The sequence below is a fragment of the Bombyx mandarina genome, chromosome 16 (genome assembly GCF_030267445.1).
Source record: "Bombyx mandarina strain Sakado chromosome 16, ASM3026744v2".
NCBI lineage: Eukaryota > Metazoa > Arthropoda > Insecta > Lepidoptera > Bombycidae > Bombyx > Bombyx mandarina.
The window spans coordinates 1,091,776-1,115,196 of NC_143222.1; the positions used below are offsets into that span (position 1 = coordinate 1,091,776).

The 23,421-nt window shown below is 42.2% G+C and overlaps 1 protein-coding gene across 2 annotated transcripts in view; it reads right to left on the reverse strand.

Moving 5' to 3' along the window:
- Nucleotides 1-23,421, reverse strand: part of sno (Protein strawberry notch) — a 39,198-nt gene that overhangs the window by 14,394 nt on the left and 1,383 nt on the right. Inside the window, exons 2-16 of one of the 2 annotated variants that reach the window (XM_089733824.1) lie at nt 20,832-20,919; nt 19,869-19,973; nt 18,609-18,725; nt 15,284-15,355; nt 10,262-10,419; nt 9,704-9,782; nt 8,422-8,631; nt 7,972-8,147; nt 6,164-6,328; nt 5,310-5,551; nt 3,884-4,037; nt 2,685-2,819; nt 1,522-1,667; nt 1,255-1,433; nt 753-941 (exon numbers count right to left, since the gene is read on the reverse strand). In XM_089733824.1, coding sequence (XP_089589950.1) covers nt 753-941; nt 1,255-1,433; nt 1,522-1,667; nt 2,685-2,819; nt 3,884-4,037; nt 5,310-5,551; nt 6,164-6,328; nt 7,972-8,147; nt 8,422-8,631; nt 9,704-9,782; nt 10,262-10,419; nt 15,284-15,355; nt 18,609-18,725; nt 19,869-19,973; nt 20,832-20,919 — 2,215 coding nt within the window. The remainder of the gene's footprint in view (nt 1-752; nt 942-1,254; nt 1,434-1,521; nt 1,668-2,684; nt 2,820-3,883; nt 4,038-5,309; nt 5,552-6,163; nt 6,329-7,971; nt 8,148-8,421; nt 8,632-9,703; nt 9,783-10,261; nt 10,420-15,283; nt 15,356-18,608; nt 18,726-19,868; nt 19,974-20,831; nt 20,920-23,421) is intronic. The other variant, XM_028173521.2, reaches the window with a different exon arrangement.

The following is a 23,421-nucleotide window of genomic DNA, read 5'->3' on the forward strand; positions in this document are numbered from 1 at the left end:
ATGGAGGTGAGTAAGAGTAGTAAGACTAAGCTCGCTAGAGGGCGCATATTACATCCCCTACTCCCATCTGCCTTTTCCTCAGACTCGTGTGCAGCCAGCGCATATATAACACTCAGTTTTAATTTCAATTTACCTCCTCGGGGAACTGATTGGTTCTTCGCCTTTATTGAATGTACAACCTTTGCAAATTTTTCATCTATACTAAATTATAATTTATTAAGCGCACTGAACAGACCTCACAGTTCGAAGCTTGTCGCGTCTAGTTGGCAAGTTTTTTTTGTAATAACAGTTAAATTTTATTTAATATAGATCTTTTCATCATTTACTGTTGGTAGGACCTCTTGTGAGTCCGCGGGGTAGATTTTTTATTTATTTTTATTGCCCTTGTAGGCAGACGAGCATAAAGCCCACTTGATGGTGAGTGGTTACCGTCGCTCATTGACTTCAGTAATGTAGGAGCAGAGCCAAGCCGCTGCCTACCGCAAGGTACCACCACCCTGCCGATTTCTGCCGTGAAGCAGTAATGCGTTTCGGTTTGAAGGGTGGGGCAGCCGTTGTAACTATACTTGAGACCTTAGAACTTATCTCAAGGTGGGTGGCGCATTTACGTTGTAGAACCACTTAACGCTAGGTGGGCTGTAAACTCGTCCACCCATCTAAGCAATAAAATATAATAATCATAATAATTACTAGTAGTGAAAGTTGGTTGAACATTAAGAAAGTACGCAATGCATGATGTGGTGGCGTCGTACCGTCGTCGCTGTCGCTGCCGCCCCTGAAGGGGTTGAAGTCGCTGAGGTCGGAGTCGGAGCCGGCCCGCTGCTGCTCCTCGTCCGACTCCATCTCCAGCTCGTCGGAGGAGCCGCCGCGGACGAACTCGTCGGACGAGGAGCCCCCGCGGGCGCGCTTGGCCGCGGCGTTCGCTTGCTGGCGTGACGTCACTGGAGACGAGACCTTTATCTAATTCTGACTTGCATTCGACAGCACAGCATAGTATGACGTCATGCGGTCTGTGCTATCCGAGCACCCTGTACATGAACTCAATATATTTGTGTTTATACAGGGTGTACTGATGTACTGAAACTGTGCACAAGACTCTGCTTCGAAAACAACTTAACCACAGACAGATGGTGAAGTCATTCACACGTCACTCTAATAACGTTAAAATATAGTGGTTGGCATTAAGTCACGATCTGTGCTGCAGCTCCATTAAGATATACAAAAAATAACAGTGAGCGTGACACAACGACTCACACTTTCTCTTGGACGTGTTGGCGTCGTCGTCCCGACCGTTGGTGCCGTTGTGCGGGGGCGCGGGGGGCGCGGCGTGCGCGGGGGGCGGCGGCCTGTTGGCGCCGAGCCCGAGCAGCCGGTTGATGCGGTCTCGGTCGGGCGCCGGGAAGTGCTTCTCCACAAGCGTCTGCAGCACCCCCCTGGAAGTGACGACATTTTGGACTCAAGTGTAATGAAGTATTGCGAGTACACTGCCTCCCGCCGGGTCGAGGTGTGTGGTGCACTGACTTGGCGGTGGACACGAAGTCCGTGAGGTCCCCGTCGTCCCTCTCGAGCTGGTCGAGGGTGCGCGCCTCCCCGGTGCTCTGCAGGCCGATGACGACACACTTGCCGCACTTCACGGCCTCGCGGGCGGTCACCACGGCGTGGTTCACCTGAACACATTCGCAAACGTCATATAAAGAATGTAGGGACACGTAAGCGCATGCGGATGCAATTATTGCATTACGCTACACCAGTTGCCCGGCGCCGGTCTTTATGTAAACACATGTACCATCTTACGGAATAAACGGTGTCTTTCATTACTGTGTATTAGTTCTTTATTATTGACGTCACAATCGGTAACAGCATCTACAAAAGTGAACCAAAAAAGAACTAATTTGATTTGACATTATAATTGCACTGTTTGTGCAAATAGCCAACGAAAAGTTCTCCAGTCAGAACCGAAGACCAAATGAGGCAGATATGTCGTAGGGAAACCTTAAAGAGCCTCTCAAGCCTCTGTCTGTGTTGCTGTCGGTGTGATTAGTGAGTTTTTTAACGTTCTCGATAGCGTAAAAGTTAACTCAACAGCGCCCCTAGCGGCAAACGTAGGCAAACGTTCCAACTGCATAAAAATTTTAGTTAACTTTTACGCTATCGAGAACGTTAAAAAACTCGCACTAAGCACACTGATCACGCTTATCATTAAAACTGACCGTCATTTAAACTAAACCAACATTAAAAATCGGACACTCTTGTCAGATTTGTCGTGGTGGCGCTGACAATGTTTCTGTCAATATGTATGTCCTATTCTATATTAGTAGTTAATATTCGGTTTTCAGGGATTGCAACATTAAACAGAACTTATAATGATAAAAAGAGTCAACCACGCCGCATTATAATTGAATATCGTCGTTGTCAAACCAAAATCTGCTATGTGCACTTTTTGAGATTTTTACTTTTTGACCTTTTCGTATAGTTCACAGCCCTATCTTCCGCATAAAAAACTTTTATGTGTCTATAGCTTTAATATTTATCTAGAGCTTTCATTTGATATAGTTCTTAAAAATTCACCTTCATATAAAATTTTATACGAAAATGTTTTTACTCGTTAATTCAAAATAGAGTCTTTGCACATAGCAGATTTTGGTTTGACAACGACGATAGATTGAAACAGTAAGGACACATACCTTAGCGGCAATACACAGGTACTTGAAGAACCTCTGATGGGCAGACCAGAACTGTCCCCACATGGTCTTCCTCATCCTCGACTCCGCGTCTATCAGCTCGGCGGCCTCCGTGAACCGCTGCATGGCCTCCACCCACTGCAGCAAGCGAACGCACGATAACCTCAAGTTGTCCGGCTCCGCGGAGAGTGAGCGAGAGGGGAATAAAGGTGCGAGTGAGAGGCGCGATTAACGCCAGCTCCACACGTTGGCCCTAACATAAGCCTCAACGCCACTCGCCCAACGTGTGGATCTAGAAAATAGCATTGGCCGTAACGTTGGAGCCATCGTTGGTATTTGGCCGTCGAGTGTGCCGGTTTTATCAAAAGAACCTGTGCCAACGTTCGCAATCCGTCCACACGTTGGTGCTTTGCTTAGTCCTGTTGCAACACGCGTCAAGTGTGCATTTCGCGATGTCATCCACCATCTCCTTTGACGTGACTTTTTCTTTTTTTTTTCAATAACAAATATAAATTATACGCGCTCAGTACTGTAAAAGCGCTTAGAGCAATTTCAATTTCGGTATCGCACATTTTCACGTTGGCTCTGACGGAAAGGAACTCAGTACTAGTATACTACTCAGTATTGTTACAACGGCTGCTCCGCCCTTCAAACCGAAACGCATTACTGCTTCACAGCAGAAATAGGCAGCGTGGTGGTACCTACCCGCGCGGACTTACAACGCGCGGTCCTACCACCAGTTATTACGCAAATTATATTTCTAGGTGGGTGGCGGAATTTACGTTGTAGATGTCCGGGCTCCGGTAACCACTTAACACCTGTGCTGTGAGCTCGTCCACCCATCTAAGCATTTAAAAAAAGTTAACTTCAGCCAGCACAGGTTGTTGGGACTTCCTTTTCCTTCTTCAATCCCCTATCCACGCCATCTGTTGACACTACAAGAAAAACTACACGCGTGTAAAAACGGCGCGAATGAGTGTGTAAAAAAAACTAAAACATGGCGCCGGTGCAAAAACGATAAAATTGTGATTTGTTGATCAATCAGCACATAGAGCTATCGCCAGTGAGAAAATTGAATAGTGCATCAACGAAATACAGAGTGAGTCCTAAAACTTATCCTTTTCCTAATCCCAAGGATATCTAAATTCAAAACACAGGTATATAGAAGCTACAGGAGTGAAGGTAAGTAGAGTGGCACCGACCAGCGCGACGCTCTTGTCGTAGGTCTCCTTGAAGGCGTCGGAGAGCGGCACCTCCTCGATGCGGAAGGACACTCCGTGGAAGGACAGCTGGCGCGCTATGTACATCCCGCGCAGCTTCATGTCCATCGCCACTATCTCCATGGCGCCCACGCCTCTGTCGTCATCGCAAACGTCATTCTCATTATGGATTTTTTCAGTTAAAATTTAAAAAAAAAGCAAAAAATTTCTAAGTAACGTGAATTTTGATTTTTTTAAAACATATGTCTGAGTACTTTTTATGAAAATAAACCACAATCGTATAAGAGGAATTAAATGTAAACAAATTAATTTATTAATTAAATAATTATTCATTCATTCATTCAATTATTATTATAAGTTCACTATATAATCCCTATCTAATGTATTCCTTTTGTCACATTTCGTGTTTTCGCATTAAAAATGTACAAATTCCAAAAATATTCGAAATTGAGTTAATATGCGGAATCATTTGGTATCACCAGTGTTTTTCTCATAAATACTGTCAAAAGAGAAGTTCAGCTTTTTTTTTTTTTTAGTTTACCTACGTATATTTAACTACTATAAACAAAATTAATATATAATTTTATCTTACTTTAAAAGACAGATAATGTAATTGGTAAAAACTAAAAAATAAATTATGCAAAGATGATTAATATTAAAAATATCATATGTTAAGCCTATAAAACACTCTCCTGAAAAATTTAGTAAGTTTTGAGATTAAACAGTTTTAATGCGAGAAGTCGATTTGTACTACTTCACCGAGCAATCTAAAACAAACTCATTTTATAAATTTAATCAGTCAGTCATTAGCTCCTGCTAATGTTAATGTTTGGTTTCTCTCTCGCTCTATTATTTAAAACTCACATCTATTGCTTCACTGTTGCAATATAAAGGTTTACGTAGGTCTGTCAGCTGTCCTAATTTAAAATTAAACCATTCATGTAACTATACGGAGACTTTAGAACTGATATCTCAAGGTGGGTGGCGCATTTACGTTGCAGATGTCTATGCGCCCGAGTAACCACTTAACACCAGATGGATTGTGATCTGGCGAATGAACCCCATGCCGAAAAAACAAACAAAAAAAACTAAATCGCTTCTTTTTAGTATCATATTCATACTTATAGCCCCATCATAATTTTGAAAAGAAAACAATGACTAAAAATTTAACGATTCTAAAGAAGTTTCACTTCAATATATACTTTTTACTCACAAAAGTTTCATTTTTATCCCCCTAAACTTCATTTTACCCATTTGGGGTAATTTACCCCGGTTCCCCGATCGCTGATCTATGCAAAAAAAAAAAAAATTCATCCAGATACCAGAACGACAATTCATTCACTGACTCGCTTCTGTACGTTAATAGACAAGTGCCACCCGTATCCCTCACATCGGGCCCCTCACGTACCTCTTCTCCACAGCATTAATGAAGTCCATGAAGGTCGGGAAGGGCGTCCCCTCCCCCCATATCCCGAGGCGCACCATGTACGCCATGTTCCTGGGCTCCGAGGCCCCGGTGGCGGACGCGTACACCACCCTCGCCTTGGGCAGCTTGTTCTGCAGCTCGAGGGCCGTCAGACCTGTCTTCGTCGCCTTCCCGGAACCGACGGGGCAGAGGTTCTTTGCCTTGTGACACTCGTCGAAAACGATCTGAGTTTCTTTAGTTAAAGAATTTTTTTATTTATTGCTTTGTTGGTTGGACGAGCTCACAGCCCACCTGGTGTTAAGGGTTACTGGAGCCCATAGACATCTACAACGTAAATGCGTCAACCACCTTGAGATATAAGTTCTAAGATCTCAGTATAGTTACAACGGCTGCCCTACCCTTCAGACCGAAACGCATTACTGGTTTACAGCAGAAATAGGCAGAGCGGTGGTACCTACCCGCGCAAACTCACAAGAGGTCCTACCACCAGTAAATTAAATTGTCGGGTGTTGCAAGCGTTGGGGCTCAGAGCCCTCTGACTAAACGTTACTCCTGTGTTTTACTGGTGGTAGGACGTCTTGTGAGTGTGCGCGGGTAGGTACCACCACCTTGGCTATTTCTGCCGCGAAGCAGTAATGCGTTACAGTTTGAAAGGTGAGGCAGCCGTTGTAACTATACTTGAGACCTTAGAACTCATATCTCAAGGTGGGTGACGCATTTACGTCTTAGATGTCTATGGGCTCCAGTAACCACTTAACACCAGGTGTGCTGTGAGCTCGTTCTCACATCTAAGGAACAACAAAAAAAAATTCTAATGTGTTCTTTGGAAAGGATACAACTCCGTCAAAGTCCTCCCCGCACCACTGCAGCAGCTGCTTCAGCCTGGACCTGTACTTGGTGTTGTTGCTGGCGGTCTCGCCGATGAGCGAGGAGTAGGTGGCGAACACGACCCCCTTCTTCACGTTGCCGTTCACGGCCGACGAGATCTTCGCGTACTTGAACTGAACAGCGCAGCGACCAATCAGTGGGTAGGTGCAACTTTTTTTTTCCTACCCATTCTAGTAACCCGCGAGGAGTTATTCTAGATTTGCTGAGCTCACGAGGCTCAAACCTGACGACGTTGCTAACACGAACCCTAACAAGAGTCGTGCTTCGCAGAATCTACCACCGGATCGGAAACGCGACCCACTAAGAAGATCCGGCGAGAAACTCAGTGGGCCGTGTCTATGGATTAATTTACTCGATCCCTTCGTCGCAAGGGAAAGGTTCGGCAAGGACGATGACCGGTGCAACTTTTGTGTGATGACCGTTAGTGAACGCGCTGGGTAATTTTCATTGTTTTTATTCATTTGATATTTTCAATTTATTGTACTAGTTCTTATAGATTTAACCCAATAACAAAATAAAATAGATCAGAATACAAAAAAAAATGTGATGGAAAAGTACATATTTCAAACTAGTTTTTAAGCAGCTTTTGTATTGATCTAGTGATGTCCGAGGTCTACACCACAGTACCAATGTAACCACCCGCTTAAAGTCCTTGAAGTCCCACCACTTCACGACTTCTTCGCGACAGTATTATCAGGGCTAGTCATGCGAGCGACACTGCCCAACGCTTATGACACGGTGTTGATAAAAGTCGGTATTGGTAGTGTTATTAGCTATAGTAACAGCAGTAGCAATTCTACCAGAGCTATGGGTAATGGTCACTGATCTGTCAATTTAAGCAAACGAGTAAATATTAAAGTTATTGATTACAATTGAATATGCAATTTCGAAAAGGACACATGTCGCATATTTTGTCAAATACGTCTTTTCATCTACATGTAGTTTTGAGGCTTACCTACACCCATTTTATAATAATTCCAGTAATCTTCAATTGCTAATTAACACTAAAATATATCTCAAAGTTAATATATATTTTTTTCTTTTTTATTGCCGTATAGGCAGACGAGCAAACGGCCCACCTGATGGTGAGTGGTTACCGTCGCTCATGGACGTCAGCAATGCCAGGGGCAGAGCCAAGACGCTGCCTACCGTTTAATACTCTCCACAAGCCTCGTTTGAAGAAGGACATTTCATAGCGCTCGGGAAACACCGTGGAGGGGAGCTCATTCCATAGCCGGATGGTATTTAAAATTTTACACTGCTTTAAAAAATAATCAGTTTTTTTCATTTCCTGAACATTTTTCATTTTCAGAGATGTGCCCTTTTCGAAATTGCATATTCAATTGAAGACATGAGTGGATGAAGGGGATATGATACTGTTAATTTTGAGAAAACGACAAACTTTTTTTACTTGTACTTTGTCTTCGTACATAACTCCTTTATCACATGTAATTTCTAAAAATAGCCTTTAAACCTGGTGTTTTAAGGTCACTTTCATTCAATGTAAAAACTCAAAAATCTTATAAATGGTACTTAACCTCTTCATTCACTAAAGTCTTAATTTTTTTTTTCATTGCCTTTGCAGCCATACGAGATTACGGCCCACCTGATGGTGAGTGGTTACTGTCGCCCATGGACTACAGCAAAGCCAGGGACAGAGCCAAGCCGCTGCCTACCGCATAACAAACATACCGCATAACCTTGTGGACATTAGTAGTCCCGGACACACAGACAAGCCACTTCCTAAATAGATTACCTTATTGAGAGGGTAGACTTCAATTTTCCCGGCTCCGATGTCCCGGAGGTCCCTCTCGGCGTCGTACTTGAGGTCGTTGGAGACGGACACCCATATGGCTCGCTTCCGACCCTTGATGTAGTTCTCGAATATAATGCCGGCTATGGTACGACCTTTGCCCACGCCCGCACCGTCACCTAAACGAGTCAATGACAGCTTTTTTTTTATTTTTGTTGCTTATATGGGTGGACGAGCTCACAGCCCACCTGGTGTTAAGTGGTTACTGGAGCCCATAGACATCTACGACGTAAATGCACCACCCACCTTGAGATATAAGTTCTAAGGTCTCCAGTATAGTTACAACGGCTGCCCCGCCCTTCAAACCGAAACGCATTACTGCTTCACGGCAGAAATAGGCAGGGCGGTGGTACCTACCCGCGCGTACTCACAAGAGGTCAGGTCGTCTCTCACCTATGAGGAAGCCCGCCCTGGTTCCGTCCGGGAGCGTGTGCTCGTGGGCCTGCGACGCGTACACCACGGCCTCCAGCTGCAAGGCCGACAGCAGCCCGCCCCGGATCGTCTCGTCCGGCAGACTCAGCTTGTACGTCACGTCCACCGGCTCCACGGACGACAACGACGCCGTCTCCACCACAGGATCCGGGTGTTTTCTACCTAATTTCACTGTTGAGAGAAGAATCATCGTTCGTGATACGGTGTACGGTCTACTCGCGGGGCGGTACCGCGACCCGACCTTTTTTTTCCTAATGATAGCCTTGAGAGGCTATATCAGCGTCGCCTTAACTCGTAGGTGAGCTCACGGGGCTCAAACCTGATGACGTTGCTAACACGAACCCTAGCAAGAGCCGTGCTTTGCAGAATCTACCACCGGATCGGAAACGCGACCCACTTTTTTTTTTTTTTTTATTGCTTAGATGTGTGGACGAGCTCACAGCCCACCTGGTGTTAAGTGGTTACTGGAGCCCATAGACATCTACAACGTAAATGCGCCACACACCTTGAGATATAGTTCTAAGGTCTCAGTATAGTCACAACGGCTGCCCCACCCTTCAAACCGAAACGCATTACTGCTTCACGGCAGAAATAGGCGGAATGAGAAGATCCGGCGAGAAACTCAGTGGGCTGTGTCTCAGGGTAAACCCGACCTGTTCCTGCAGACGAGCTACCGTATGATCTAATTCAGGGGCTCCCAAACTTATTTTGCCTACTGCCCAGTTTGAGAATAAAGTATTTTTTTGCGCCCCCATTTTTTCACCTACTTAAAAACCTCTACAGCGAGAGCTCAGTCGGTGTCTCAGAGTCCTCCTAGATAAAATTACAAATCGCCTCCCAAGCCTCTACACAACGCCCTTTTTTTTTTCTGAGTCTCTTACCCCCCTTTAGGCCTGCAGTGCCCACGAGGGGCGTTATCGCCCGCTTTGGGAAAGGCTGCTCTATCTAATTTGAAGAATAGCAGAGCCGCTACGCAGAGCAACTGGATATTTACTTTTGCATTTTAAAGTGAGCGGCAGCTTCTATCTTGTCTATGGGCTCAAGTGACCACCGCAAACGTCGAATTTGCTATTTAATGACATTGACAATTATAACAATCTACAAGTCCATCATACCAAACTTTCAGGATCCATTAAATTTAGTGTCTTTTTAATCACTTTTCTTGGATCTACATTTATTACATGTAACAATTTGCTATAGTGAAGTATTATTAGAAGGATATCTACATATTACAGTAACGCACCCTTTGGCGGCATATAGTCCGCATACGTTTCTGCGACGCCCATTTCTTCATCGTCCACTTCCTCTTCCTCTCCTGGCATCTGCAGATAATACTCAACATATTTAGATTATTATAATGGTGATGTCACTGTCCCAACTCATCACTTGGCCTGTACTGCCTACATCAATCATCCCCAAGGAGTATTTTTTCCAAAAGTAGCGGATTTAGCACCAGGTTGAAAGTTAATGATGGTAGAAGGTCCTGTGAGTCCGCACGGGTAGGTTATACGTTTCGGTTTGAAGGGCAGCCGTTGTAAATATACTGAGATCTTAGAACTCATATCTCAAAGTGGGTGGCGCATTTACGTTGTAGATGTATATGGGCTCTGGTAACCACTTAACACCAGGTGGGCTGTGACCTATCTACGCAATAAAAAAGTAGGTTGGAGTGTACTCAGGAGTGCTTAACTGCTCTAGTTTGTCGCCTTGACATATTTGTTCTCCAGTGGATTTATAGCATGTCAGGGTTGAGAGTGGTATTTGGCGAGTGTTCTCGCTAGTAAAACAAAACTCATACTACCTTATCCTGGTGCCACATTCCGGGCTTGATCTGTCCAGCCCAGGGGGGCAGCTGCTGTGAGAACTGACCCAACATCGAGCCCCCCATGCCGGCCGCTATGATCTGATTGAGATTCTGCAGCAAATACGAGTTGACGCCCGTAATGCCGACCATCTCCACTGTTGGGGCGAAATTATAACCCAAATAATTACATGAATCTCAATTCTCTGTATAATTCATGAAATATCAATATATTAATACGTGAAGGAAAAACTTTGTATCCCTTTTTAAGAAAATTGCGCGGACAGAGGAAAATGAGATATCCCACACTTATAGAGAATATAGAAAAGGGGTGCAGTATGTTAATATTTTTTTAAATTACATATGCTTAATAATACGTTAAATCAATAAAAAAAACATTACACACACTACCGTGTATTTGACGCACACACGCATGAATACTATTTATTTATTGTCAAACTTTTGTTCTTGACGTCTGTGGTCAAATTGAGAATAGATTAAATATTGTTTTTCTTTATTAATATTTTTCTATAGTGTAGTCTTGGCGAAATTTGTGATTTATGAAATAGTCTTTGAAAATAGAATCATAATAGTGTAAAAACTTATAATTTCAATTAATTGTAGTCGAATTTCGACTATTGCGGGACCACCAGTCTATACTAATATATAAATCTACAGTCGTTTTTACGGATGTTCCGTTATAACTACTGAACATGCATCCGATTGACTTGAAACTTGGTATCCAAGTAGAAAATACACGTACTTAATGGATAGGCTAATATTTATGTGTGTTGGGACTCCCTAATAATAATGACAATAAATAATAATGTTAATTTTAAATGCCCAGCGATGCGGGCGAGTTTACAATATAGTTATTGTCCTGAGTAATTATTGAATAATTCATAAACGCAAAGCCAAAACTAAGGCATCGAATAGAAACATGAAATGTTAGTAGTCGATGCCTTTGATGTTGTCAGCATCAGCTCAGATTTTTAGAAATTTCGTGCCTAAAAAGTAAAATAAGATATGAACAGTTGTGGTATGAAATTTTGTTATTATTAAACTAAGAAGCACGAAAATTAATTGTACTAAAGTGTTAAAATGGTAATTAAATAGAAGCGTTAAATAAAACAGTACGTCGAGCACAAAAATCTATCGTATTCGTAATGTAAATGTATCGAGTCCTCGATTAGACGGTAGTACTCGATAGCCAGACAGCCTTCGAGATTTACGTTACCGCATTTCAAAACAATTTTCGTGCTCTCGATTATGAGTTTCGAGTTTCGAGAACGTGATTATTCGATTGGGAAACGAAAGTAACGAAAATTAATTCGTGTTACTGAAATTAATTCTTTTTACGGACAATAGGTAGGGGTGCTGTTTCAATCCTATATATTTTTTATCGATAGAGATACGATTTTGTGGTAGTACCTCTTGTGAGTCCGCGCGGGTAGGTACCACAACCCTGCCTATTTCTGCCGTGAAGCAGTAATGCGTTTCGGTTTGAAAGGTGGGGCAGCCGTTGTAACTATACTTGAGACCTTAGAACTTATATCTCAAGGTGGGTGGCGAATTTACGTTATAGATGCCTATGGGCTCCAGTAACTACTCAACACCAGGTGGGCTGTGAGCTCCTCCACCCATCAAAGCAATAAAATAAAAAATAAAAAAGTATTAGCGGATCGTTGTACTCACATAGGAATACTATCTTATGATCTCGCCGACTACGACGGTCCAAAAATCTCTGACCTACCTACTGGACTCATACATACATTGCGTAGACTCAACGAGAACATCACATAACATTCAAGAAATTAGGAAGTTCGATGACCCGTAGTTGCGATTTTTTAACAGACTTCAAAAAGTTCCCAATTCGACTATGTTTTTTTTTTGTTACCTCATAACTTTTGACTGAGTGAATCGATTTTGATGATTCTTTTTTTATTAGAAAGTTGACGCTTCCCGTGTGGTCCCATTTCAATTTAGTCCAGTCCTGATAATGGTATCCATGAATTTGCATTAAGTACGTGCGCGACAAATAGATGAATAACTCAATATCACGCCAACCGATTTCTATGATTATTGTTTTTAGTGTATATTAATTTGTTTTGGAATATCACTTTTTTTCTATTTGAAGTCGTTTTTTTTTTAAAGCATGTCTATTTACAATTATTGAACTACAACACAACAACTTAATTAACCAGGCATATTTTGAATTCAATTTTTTACGAGAACCTATAATAAAAAGAGAATAACAAGCTTTATTTTCACAAGGAAAACTTGAAGGAAATTCGTTAAAGAAAATAGATTTATTTTCTTGTTTAAATTTCTCTTTAATTGGCACTGGGTGAAACACGAGACTGGCATTATTTATTATTGCTATTATTAATTTATAATTATTCTCCGAATTGTTGTGGCGAGAAACTCAATGGGCAGAATACTGACATTAAATCTTTTTTTTTTTATTGCTTAGATGGGTGGACGAGCTCACAGCCCAGCTGGTGTTAAGTGGTTACTGGAGCCTATAGACATCTACAACGTAAATGCGCCACCCACCTTGAAATATAAGTTCTAAGATCTCAGTATGGTTGCCCTAACCCTTCAGACCGAAACACATTGCTGCTTCACGGCAGAAATAGGTAAAACGGTGGTACCTACCCGTGCGGACTCACAAGAGGTCCTACCACCGGTAATTACGCAAATTATCATTTTGCGGGTTTGATTTTTATTACACGATGTTATTCCTTCACCGTGGAAGTCAATCGTGAGCATTTGTTGAGTACGTATTTCATTAGAAAAATTGGTACCCCCGCCTGGGGGATTCGAACATCGGTGCATCGCTCAACACGAATGCACCGGACGTCTTATCCTTTAGGCCAAGACGACTTCATAGCAAGACGACTTCAATAACAAGCAAAATGGAGATTCAAAAGAACTACATCTGTAATGTGTGCGTTTACTTTATCCAATAAAAATCTAATAAAGATTAGCAGCTGGTAAAGCATTATGTTAATGAAACGTAAGACGTGTGACGAGTCGCTAATTGAAAACAAAACTTTTATGTGCGAATTTAAAACGAAAAGCACAACTATGGTCGGGAATAAACACAAAAGGGAGTTAAGGGAGTTTTTACTGGTGGTAGGACCTCTTGTGAGTCCGCACGGGTAAGTACCACCGTCCCGCCTATTTCTCCCGTGAAGCAGTAATGCGTTTCGGTTTGAAGGGTGGGGCAGCCGTTGTAACTATACTGAGACCTTAGAACTTATATCTCAAGGTGTGTGGCGCATTTACGCTGTAGATGTCTATGGGCTCCAGTAATCACTTAACACCAGGTGGGCTGTGAGCTCGTCCACACATCTAAGCAATAAAAAAATAATAGTAATGCAGTTTTCAAAGGCACATTTTTTCATACTACCGCCATTGGTCCTGTCAAGAGTATCCTTCCATATCGTTGGTTCAATGTGCATAGGGTTAAAAATCTCGCAAAGGAGTATTATTCTACAGGATAATACCCCTATACCTAATACTTACTACCTATATAATCTACAGGTCTATCCGCCCACAGACATTAACTGTTGGACATATGCCTCCTCCAAGCCTCGCCACAACGATTGATCATCGCTGCTTGCATCCAGCGGATCCCCGCGAATACCTATAGGTCGACCGTCCACTTTGTGAGAGGCCTACCCACGCTACGTATAAAACAACCTGCAGGCTTATTTAGAAGTAATTTTACGATTTAATATCGCGTTTATTGTTTTTATTTTACCATTTCCGAATTTGGAATACTTTAGTTTTTGTGGCCACGAACGACTATGGTCTCATCTATACGTCGAAAACCAAACATTATGCTAACTACCGTCAGATTTTTCAAGCGTCTCTTCTCTTTGTCTCTACCTTATCCCACTAGGTGAAGTCGGCACAGCGAATTTTTCTATTCCATTCTCTTCTATCAGTCGTCATCTCAACACTCACTCCTCTCTCTCTCATATCGTCATTCACACACTCCATTCATGTCTTCTTCGGTCGACCTCTTCCCCCTCTACCTTGCACTACCAAGCACCAGACGTATCAGTAATTATACTAAACAAGCCAAGCGGCCAATCGTTACATTGCCAAATAACCCAAACACTACAACATAGAAACGCCAACCTTATAAATCAAATATTTTTTAACTACTGCCTACATTATATCTCACAAACTTTATTTATGTTATCTAAGCTGAGTGCTAAAGCCAAAGATAGTGATTTTCTCTCAACTTCAAATTAAGAACGTGATCTTTTAGCACCAAAAATGATTATCTAAGCGTGAAAAATAAAACTTCTTGCAAGGCTCTTTATTAGAATGAGTCTAGTTATTGATTGATTAGCTATTTTAGGTAAGTGGTTACAAAACTATAAATGTCGAAAAAGCTATTTACATTACACTAGATTTAGGGATATCACGATAAATGTAATCATTTAAAAACAAATGATCTCTAGAGTTTCGACAAAAAAAAACAATCATTGATCAAACCAGTCTACCAGAGTGAAAGGGACCCAAAAATGATTTTGTCTTTTATTTCTGGATCAATAAGAAATTTAAAATGGGAATTAGCTAAAGGTCTTCGTCAATAATTTTATTCTAAACTTGCGCAGTTCAGTTTCGAGGAAAAGAAAAACGCATCTCTCAAAAGCTTGACTAAGATTATAAACACATTTCTGTCTGTATCTCGAAAGCAAAATGGCTGAAACAAATTGGATAAGACTTCAGAATTTTCACGTTAGTCTTTCGATTCAGCCCTTCAAAACCATTAAAGTTTCCAGCATCTTTTTTTTTTTTTATTGCCCTTGTAGGCACGAGCATACGGCCCCCCTGATGGTGATTACCGTCGCCCATGGACTTCAGCAATGCCTGGGGCAGAGCCAAGCCGCTGCCTACCGGTTTTCTTCTAAGATCTTCACGGTCAAACTCCTAAAATCTAGTGTAACGCAAAGCGGTAAGTGGAAACGCACTGAAACTCTACAATGGAACCGTACTCACTCTGCGCGAGTAACGAGGCCGCGTTGAATGCGGCCGACGAGCCCGCCGCGAACGGAGCCATCGCCGCGCCCACTGTGACACACGCACATTACCTGTTACCTCACTTTTATTCAATTACCAAATCGAGTCCGCCATTGATCTTTTAATACGGACCCCACAACTCACTAGACGCTGTTGTATTGAGACATGAGGTGTCGTGACACGCAGTCTCTCGAATGTGTTAACAGTATAGGCAGGAAAGTGATACCTAGCAGATTCGCAATTAGCACCAGTAATGACATCGTCTTCGCTGGCGGTTGCAAAGAAAATTTGAAAATAATTTGAGAATCATGCTCAAAGTTCAATTAAGCCAGGGGTTCCTAAACTTATTTTGTCTACTGAACACTTTGAGAATAAATTTTAAATTTTTAAGGGTCTCCATTTTTACTCCTACTAATAACCACTATAGCGAGAGCTCAGTCGGTCCCTCAGAGTCCTAGATGAAATTGCAAATCGCCTCCCACGCCTCTACACAACGCCCCCATGTTTATGGGTCTCTTACCGCCCCCCTTTAGACCTGCAGCGCCCACAAGGGGGCGTCATCGCCCAATTCGGGAAAGGCTGAATTAAGCGATATTAATAAAATATCACAAATAGCCGTATTAATTGATTGGTATAGTATGTGCCACAGGTCACTATTGCCAGTGGCATTATGTTATCAAAAATCTTTACTCACGCTAGACTAGACAATCCTAGGTATGGACCAACAAATTATTTGTAAAATCCCGTATTAGTATCTGGATCCGGCATTTGACTGCCACATTGTTAGGCAAACTAATGATGAACTATGATTTAAAAAAAAGGCTGTAATAATATATCAAAATATCCATATATGTTCGGGTATTTGTGCATTGACTAGTTCATCCCAGGAATGAACGAATCGTTTCCTAGTTATATTTAAGCTGCGAAGTATTTTAGACCGAAACCCTTAGTGACTGACTCCAATCACTTTAATGTTCCATTAGAATACTCGAAAGCAGTTGACGGAATTTAAAAATATAATTCACTATTGTAGGGTTTGGTAGGCAGCGGCTTGGCTCTGCCCCTGGCATTGCTGAAGTCCATGGGCGACGGCAGCCACTCACCATCAGGTGGGCCGTGTGCTCGTCTGCCTACAAGGGCAATAAAAAAAAAACTTTTTTTTTTCTATCGACCAAGCGTAATTTCGAATTTATTTCGACTACTGACAAGAAAAGGTAATCTGGCATTCTTTTAAATCAAATGACCTAATTTTATTTTTATTAAAATTATCTCCGTTTAGCCAGGAGGACACTCAGTTTTGCTATCCCTGGTAATTCCAATTTGTCTATTAGACGCCCCATTGAATAGTAGTAATTATATACAGGGTGATTCTTTGAAGGTTTAGGATATTGAGTATGCGTTGAAACCAGTTGTTTAGTAAAACTTGGATGCGAGTTTTGAATAGCTTTGGCTCCATCCATCTAACTTCCAACCACTCCAACTGTCAACAATTCCTTTCGGAGTCCGAGTGACGTTATGGAAATTGAAGATGACGGTAGCTGGAAGCGCTTCACTCCCACATGACTTTTGATATATAATTGAACGTCATAATTTTTCTCCTATAGTACAATTATTTTGTCTGTGCAGTTTGGGTCACAAATCATAACCCGGCTAGGGCGGTGAGGATGTAGCGCGGGCGCAACGCCATTATCGATAAAAACAAATGAGTCATCGAAGGCAGGTACACGGCGGTGGGGCGGTATACGAAGGGTGGTGAGACATTGTTATGTTATAAGTCACCTTTTTTTTTATTTTATTGCCTATATGGATGGACGAGCTCACAGCCCACCTGGTGTTAAGTGGTTACTAGCGCCCATAGACATCTACAACGTAAATGCGCCACCCACCTCGAGATACAAGTTCTAAGGTCTCAAGTATAGTTACAACGGCTACCCCACCCTTCGCACCGAAACGCATTACTGCTTCACGGCGGAAATAGGCGGGGTGGTGGTACCTACCCGTGCGGACTCCCAAGAGGTCCTACCACCAGTGATTACGCAAATTATAATTTTGCGGGTTTGATTTTTATTACACGATGTTATTTCTTCACCGTGGAAGCCAATCGTGAACAATTTGTTGAGTACGTATTTCATTAGAAAAATTGGTACCCGCCTGCGGGATTCGAACACCGGTGCATCGCTACATACGAATGCATCGGACGTCTTATCCTTTAGGCCACGACGACTCACCTGCAAATTATAGTACACATGGCGCAGAGAAATGTGTTTTTGTGCATTCGCTCTCTGAATTTCTTTAGTGACACAATGGCTCCTCCTTTGTTTTGTACCAAAACGGCAGGATTTAATCAAAATAATATTTTGCCTGTTGGCAAAAATATACCAGCACAAGCACGTGTTGCTATCAACAATGTGTTAAAATTTTTCACTGAAATAAAAATAGATCCCGAAAAGTTACAAAGTATTATTTCTGCCGTTCTCGTTAACTTGCTGCGGCGATATGTGGTGTAAGTGTTCGATTAGTGATGTTTTCTTTCGTTTTTATCACTAACCCACAAAATGACAAAACTAAATACACTATCGATAACGCTTATCGACAACAATAATGCGCATCACTATGCCCGTCCATAAGGCCCGTGAGTGGAAGAGAGAGCGAAATACTCGCTTCACCGCTCCTATTATTTATGACCCAAACTACATGGAAAAAATAATTCAACTCTATCTAGTTCTAGAACCTAGTTCGTCAAACTTGAAACAAATTTATGAAGTCCGCAACCTAGCAAAGCTTTCATGTTACCAATTATCAACAAGAACGACTCTGTCAGAACTTAGAGGGCGCACATATCTAATTATTCGCGCACGCTTTTACCCACCACTTTGAGAAATGGTGAGGGGGAGGGAGGGGGGAGGGAGGGGGAGTGGGAGGGAGGGGAGGGGAGGGAGGGGAGGGGGTCCACAGAACGAACCGCACACCGAATTCAGAGCGCGCACTTCATTACATAGTATAAAACAAAGTCGCTTTCTCTGTCCCTATGTATGCTTAAATCTTTGAAACTACGCAACGGATTTTGATACGGTTTTTTTTAATAGATAGAGCGATTGAAGAGGAAGGTTTATATGTATAATAACATCAATTAGATAGTGGAGAAATCAATAACAAATTACTGTTTCCGAAGCGAAGCGGGGGCGGGTCGCTAGTACTTAATTAAATGTAAATATTCCCGGCCCCCCTACCACATTTGGTTGTGACGGGAGGTGGCCGCGGGACGATATACTCTCGCACTTGATAATGCGTAAAATAAACTCACTTCCTCCGCGTCCGACTCCTGGCAGGTTGAGGAGATTGAAGGGTTTCGTCAAGGAGCTGGCCTGGATCTTTATTGGCTTCCCGTTGTGTGTTTGTCCAAACGCAACGCCGGACGGTGCTAGGGACAAACAGATTTACAATCATTTCTTCATTTTCACGTCAGTTTTTTTTCTACACTGGTGGTAGGACCTCATGTGAGTCCGCATGGGTAGGTGCCACCACCCTGCCTATTTCTGCCGTAAAGCAGTAATGCGTTTCGGCTTGAAGGGCGGGGCAACTGTTGTAACTATACTTGAGACCTTAGAACTTATATCTCAAGGTGGGTGGCGCATTTACGTCGTAGATGTCTATGGGCTCCAGTAACCACTTAACACCAGGTGGGTTGTGAGCTCGCCCACCCAACTATGCAATAAAAAAAATATTATTGCCCTTGTAGACAGACGAGCATACGGCCCGCCTGATGGTAAGTGGTTACCGTCGCTCATGGTCATCAGCAATGCCAGGGGTAAAGCCAAGCCGCTGCCTACCGTAAGTTCGTTCGATATTGTTCCAAAACTGTCTACTCAAAACGACTTCCTCGTTTCTTATTAAAGAATACGAAGGTCAACACTGTGTCGTTGAAACATCGGCATCAAACATGCGGTGCCGGTGGGCGCAGTTAGACCCTGAGCTCGTCTGCTACACGGGAATGTTCTAGAAACATCCAAAACGGTTTGAAGGGTGGGGCAGCCGTTGTCGATGTACTGAGATCTTACAAATTACATCTCAAGGTGAGTGGCGCATTTACGTTGTAAATGTCTATGGGCTCCAGTAACCACTTAGCACCAGGTGGGCTGTGAGATCGTCCACCTATCTAAGCAATAAAAGATAAATAAAACAGTAACAATGCTATCAATAATAGTCTCTTAGTACAGAATGTGAGACTAAAGAACTATGTGACGAAAAACCACTGCGCTGTTGACTAGTTCAGTTATGAAATGAATTAAAAGAGTCAAAATAAATTTATTCGACAACAACACTACAGTCACTCATTCAATTAAAACCTATTATTTTGTATAAACGATTACTTCTGAACACAAGATCTAGATCCGGTAACCACTTAACATCAGGTGGGCCGGGAGCTCGTCCACCCATCTAAGCAATAAAAACAATAAAAAAGCCTCTGTAGCGTGGTTAAAGGTTAAACATTTTGTACAGATCCTATTTAGGAATGAATTCCATCTTATGATAAGTCATTCTGGACTAGGCATTACATTCTCACCTGCAAGTGGATTTGTGGTAGGTCTCACCGTGACTTGTGGCGCAGTTGCTTGTGGTACCTTCTTGTCGGCCATCCGGGCTGCAGCAGCCAGCGTTTTACCTCCACCTAGTAAAAAAAATGCATTAACTATGTGGCAAGGATTTATGGACCATCTGTGTGCTTACTGCGAGTTTTTTACTTCTCAATCGCAGAAATAGGACATAACAATGTTGACATGCAAAAAGTAATGAGGCCTCTCTGGTTTTGTTCAAAGGTGTCAGGGAATTTGCTAATATTAAAATATTGATCACCAGACCTAGCCTGGTTGATCGGTACAGGTTGATTGTCATTCTTGGCAAAAAAAAATTTATTGCTAAGATGGGTGGACGAGCTCACAGTCCACCTGGTGTTAAGTGGTTACTTGAGTCCATAGACATCTACGACGTAAATGCGCCACCCACCTTGAGATATAAGTTCTAAGGTCTCAAGTATAGTTACAACGGTTGCCCCACCCTTCAAACCGAAACGCATTACTGCTTCACGGCAGAAATAGGCAGGGTGGTGGTATCTACCCGCGCGGACCAGTAACCAGCAATTCTAAGGATTCTAATTTAATTTTATAGGGCAACTACTCCCTGTTGCCCATAATTGTTTATATTCATTGTATGTATTATGTATCACAATGCTGGGAAGACAATAGTCTTCCAGAACATTCTTCCAGAACTTGCTGGTACAGGCTAGGAATTTTCTAAAATACAGTCTAGTTCCAGTTCTTCAGTGATACTGCGAAAGCTGAAATTAATACTATCTTTTAAAAATCAAAATCAAAATCAAAAAAATTTATTCAACATAAATGAAAGTACATACTTGTTGAACGTCAAAAGAACCAATCCAATTCACAAGAACTAGCCTCCTGAGAAGAATTGGCAAGAAACTCAAATATTAGATAATTTAAAAAAAAAAAAAAATTTCATTGACAATCACCTGGCACCTCCAAATTATCAGGATCCTCTTCATCATCGAAATCAGAATCATCTGACGGCGCCGGATCCTCGGCGTAGGCACGTCTTGACTGTAATATTAAAACAATTTTTTTTTCTATTATCTAAAAGAAACAATAGGACCATCAATCCAGAAACATATGAAAGAAATTAAAAAATACTAATGGACCTCCCATAGGGGCTCAGTTGTTATTGGAAATAAAAATTCCCATCACAAGCACAAATGCCAGGTCTTCGAGTTGCAAATTACTCTCATCGTTTCAAGTTTACAGTCTTCATCAGTTTAGAACTTATAAAATGTCAATGTTCAAATTATCAAACTAATAACAATCTAAGTTTAAACAAATAAATAAAATTGGAGTGTCTGTTTGTTATAATAAAATAACCACTTTTTACTAAATGCGTAAGTATGTATACACAGTACATATTACCAAAATAACATTTCTTTTAAAATTTGTGGGTCTCTCTGTTTGTCTGTCTGTCTGTTTTTTCTGACTAATCTCTGGAACGGTTGGACCGATTTTGACGGGACTTTCACTGATATGTAGCTGATTATATAAGGAGTAACTTAGGCTACATTTCTTTGGATTAGCTTCGCCCCGCGGCGTCGCCCGCGGTACATCAATAACCGCGGATAACATTGCGGGACTCAGCTAGTTTCAAATAAACATAGACAACAAACAAGCAAAATAATCTATTAATGTTAAGTGTTCTGTAGAGGACTTTTATAATTTCACAATCTTCTTCTCATCTGTCACAGCTATTTTACCTCAGACTATTAAAACCCATCCCATCCCAGGAAGAAGAATTGACATTAATCAATACAGTACAGATTGACAGAAAGCTTGTAGCCACGTGTACCAGCTAATCCTAGTACACAGCAAATAATTTCACCATTTAGTATGGTAACCAATCTTGATGACATTCCATAAATGACGCTGTCATCATCACATGCATATAAAGCGGGCTCTGAGATGATGTTCCATGTTCTCTCCTACAATATTCTCTTTGCAGGCTTCAAATTACTTCTTAAAAAAAAGAGAGCACAATGAAAACTCACATTATTTTATGCCTGTTTTTGATTAAAGCAATCTAAAATTTCTAATTGAAGTGTAGTGCAGTAATATTGCACTAAATACTATATACTATATACTATATACTATACTAAACTATATGTAAATACTAACGAGAATTAGACCTTGTATTTCAATTCACTTTGTGATATTGTAATATAAAATCATTTTTATTTATTGCATTAATGGAACCATAACAACAACCTACTTCACACTAAAATGTGAGATTAATATTAATAATATGCGATTAATATTACAAATGTGATATTAATATTATAAACATTGCATTTGTTTGTCCTTCTTTTATGTAGAAACAAAGCAACAAGGTTTTTTTAAAGCATTAGTATTAGAACAGAAAAGTGAGATATTCTACCTTATATTCTGAAAAAACATCTTATCCCCCAGGAAACTACACTAACTCTTTTCCTTGGCCTTGGGGGAAAAGCCGCAGGGAACAACTAGTTAGAAACATTTGTTTTTTATTGCTTAGATGGGTGGACGAGCTCACAGCCCACCTAGTGTTAAGTGGCTACTGAAGCCCATGGGGGTCGGAGGAGGGCGTTTGTCCAGCTCCGGCCCCTATGAGGAGGCAGTCTCCTCCCGGTGATGGTCACGGGGCGACCTAAGGGGGCTGAGACTGCGCCGCACGCTACCGTCACTCTAGCGCGCTGGCACCAGGAGGACGGGACGACGCGTCGGCGGCTGCGGACTGCGATGCAGTCCGCATTTTCGTCGTCGCTGTCGTCGCCGAACATACTGTGGAAGAGCAACCCGGTCGGTGGTGTATCGCGTTCCGACCCGGCAGGCTGGTTCTGGCCCAGCGGGGTATCCCGGAACACCAGCGGCATCGCCCGGGCGGCCTGAAGGGCCGCCGTACCGCGGAGACTGACGTCGTTGGTCGTCGACTATCGCCTCGACGACCCGTCGGTCGGGCGTCCTCGGGGTGGCGCCGCGTGTCTGGTTGTAGTGTTGACCGCGAGAACCCCCCTACTCTGACCGGGTTTTGACCCCGGACGGAGATCGGACGCCGGGTGTAAGAGTGCAGGGGAGTCGTTTAGTGGGTGGGCCCTAAATTCCTTGGGCCCGCGGTCTGCTCTCAACACCTGCAGATCGTTGAGTCTCACATACCCCGCGCGCCCCCTAGGCGCGGGGACCTCGTAGGAGGTTCGGCCCTCGGCCCGGAAAAAAAAAAAAAAAAAAAAAAAAAGCTGCTGAAGCCCATAGACATCTACAACGTAAATGCGCCACCCACCTTGAGATATAAGTTCTAAGGTCTCAAGTATAGTTACATGAACATGGTATGCCTATTTGATAGTAACTGGTAAAAAAACTAGACTGCCAGAAACCCATTCATGTTAGACACTTTTCAATTTAAATATGAAAACGGTCAATCAACATTTCAAAGAATCCAAACTTATTTTGCATTTTCCTGTTTGTGCTCCATTATAGATAACATTCAGATGAATAAATCTGTATATATATTTTTAATGTAATATGTTT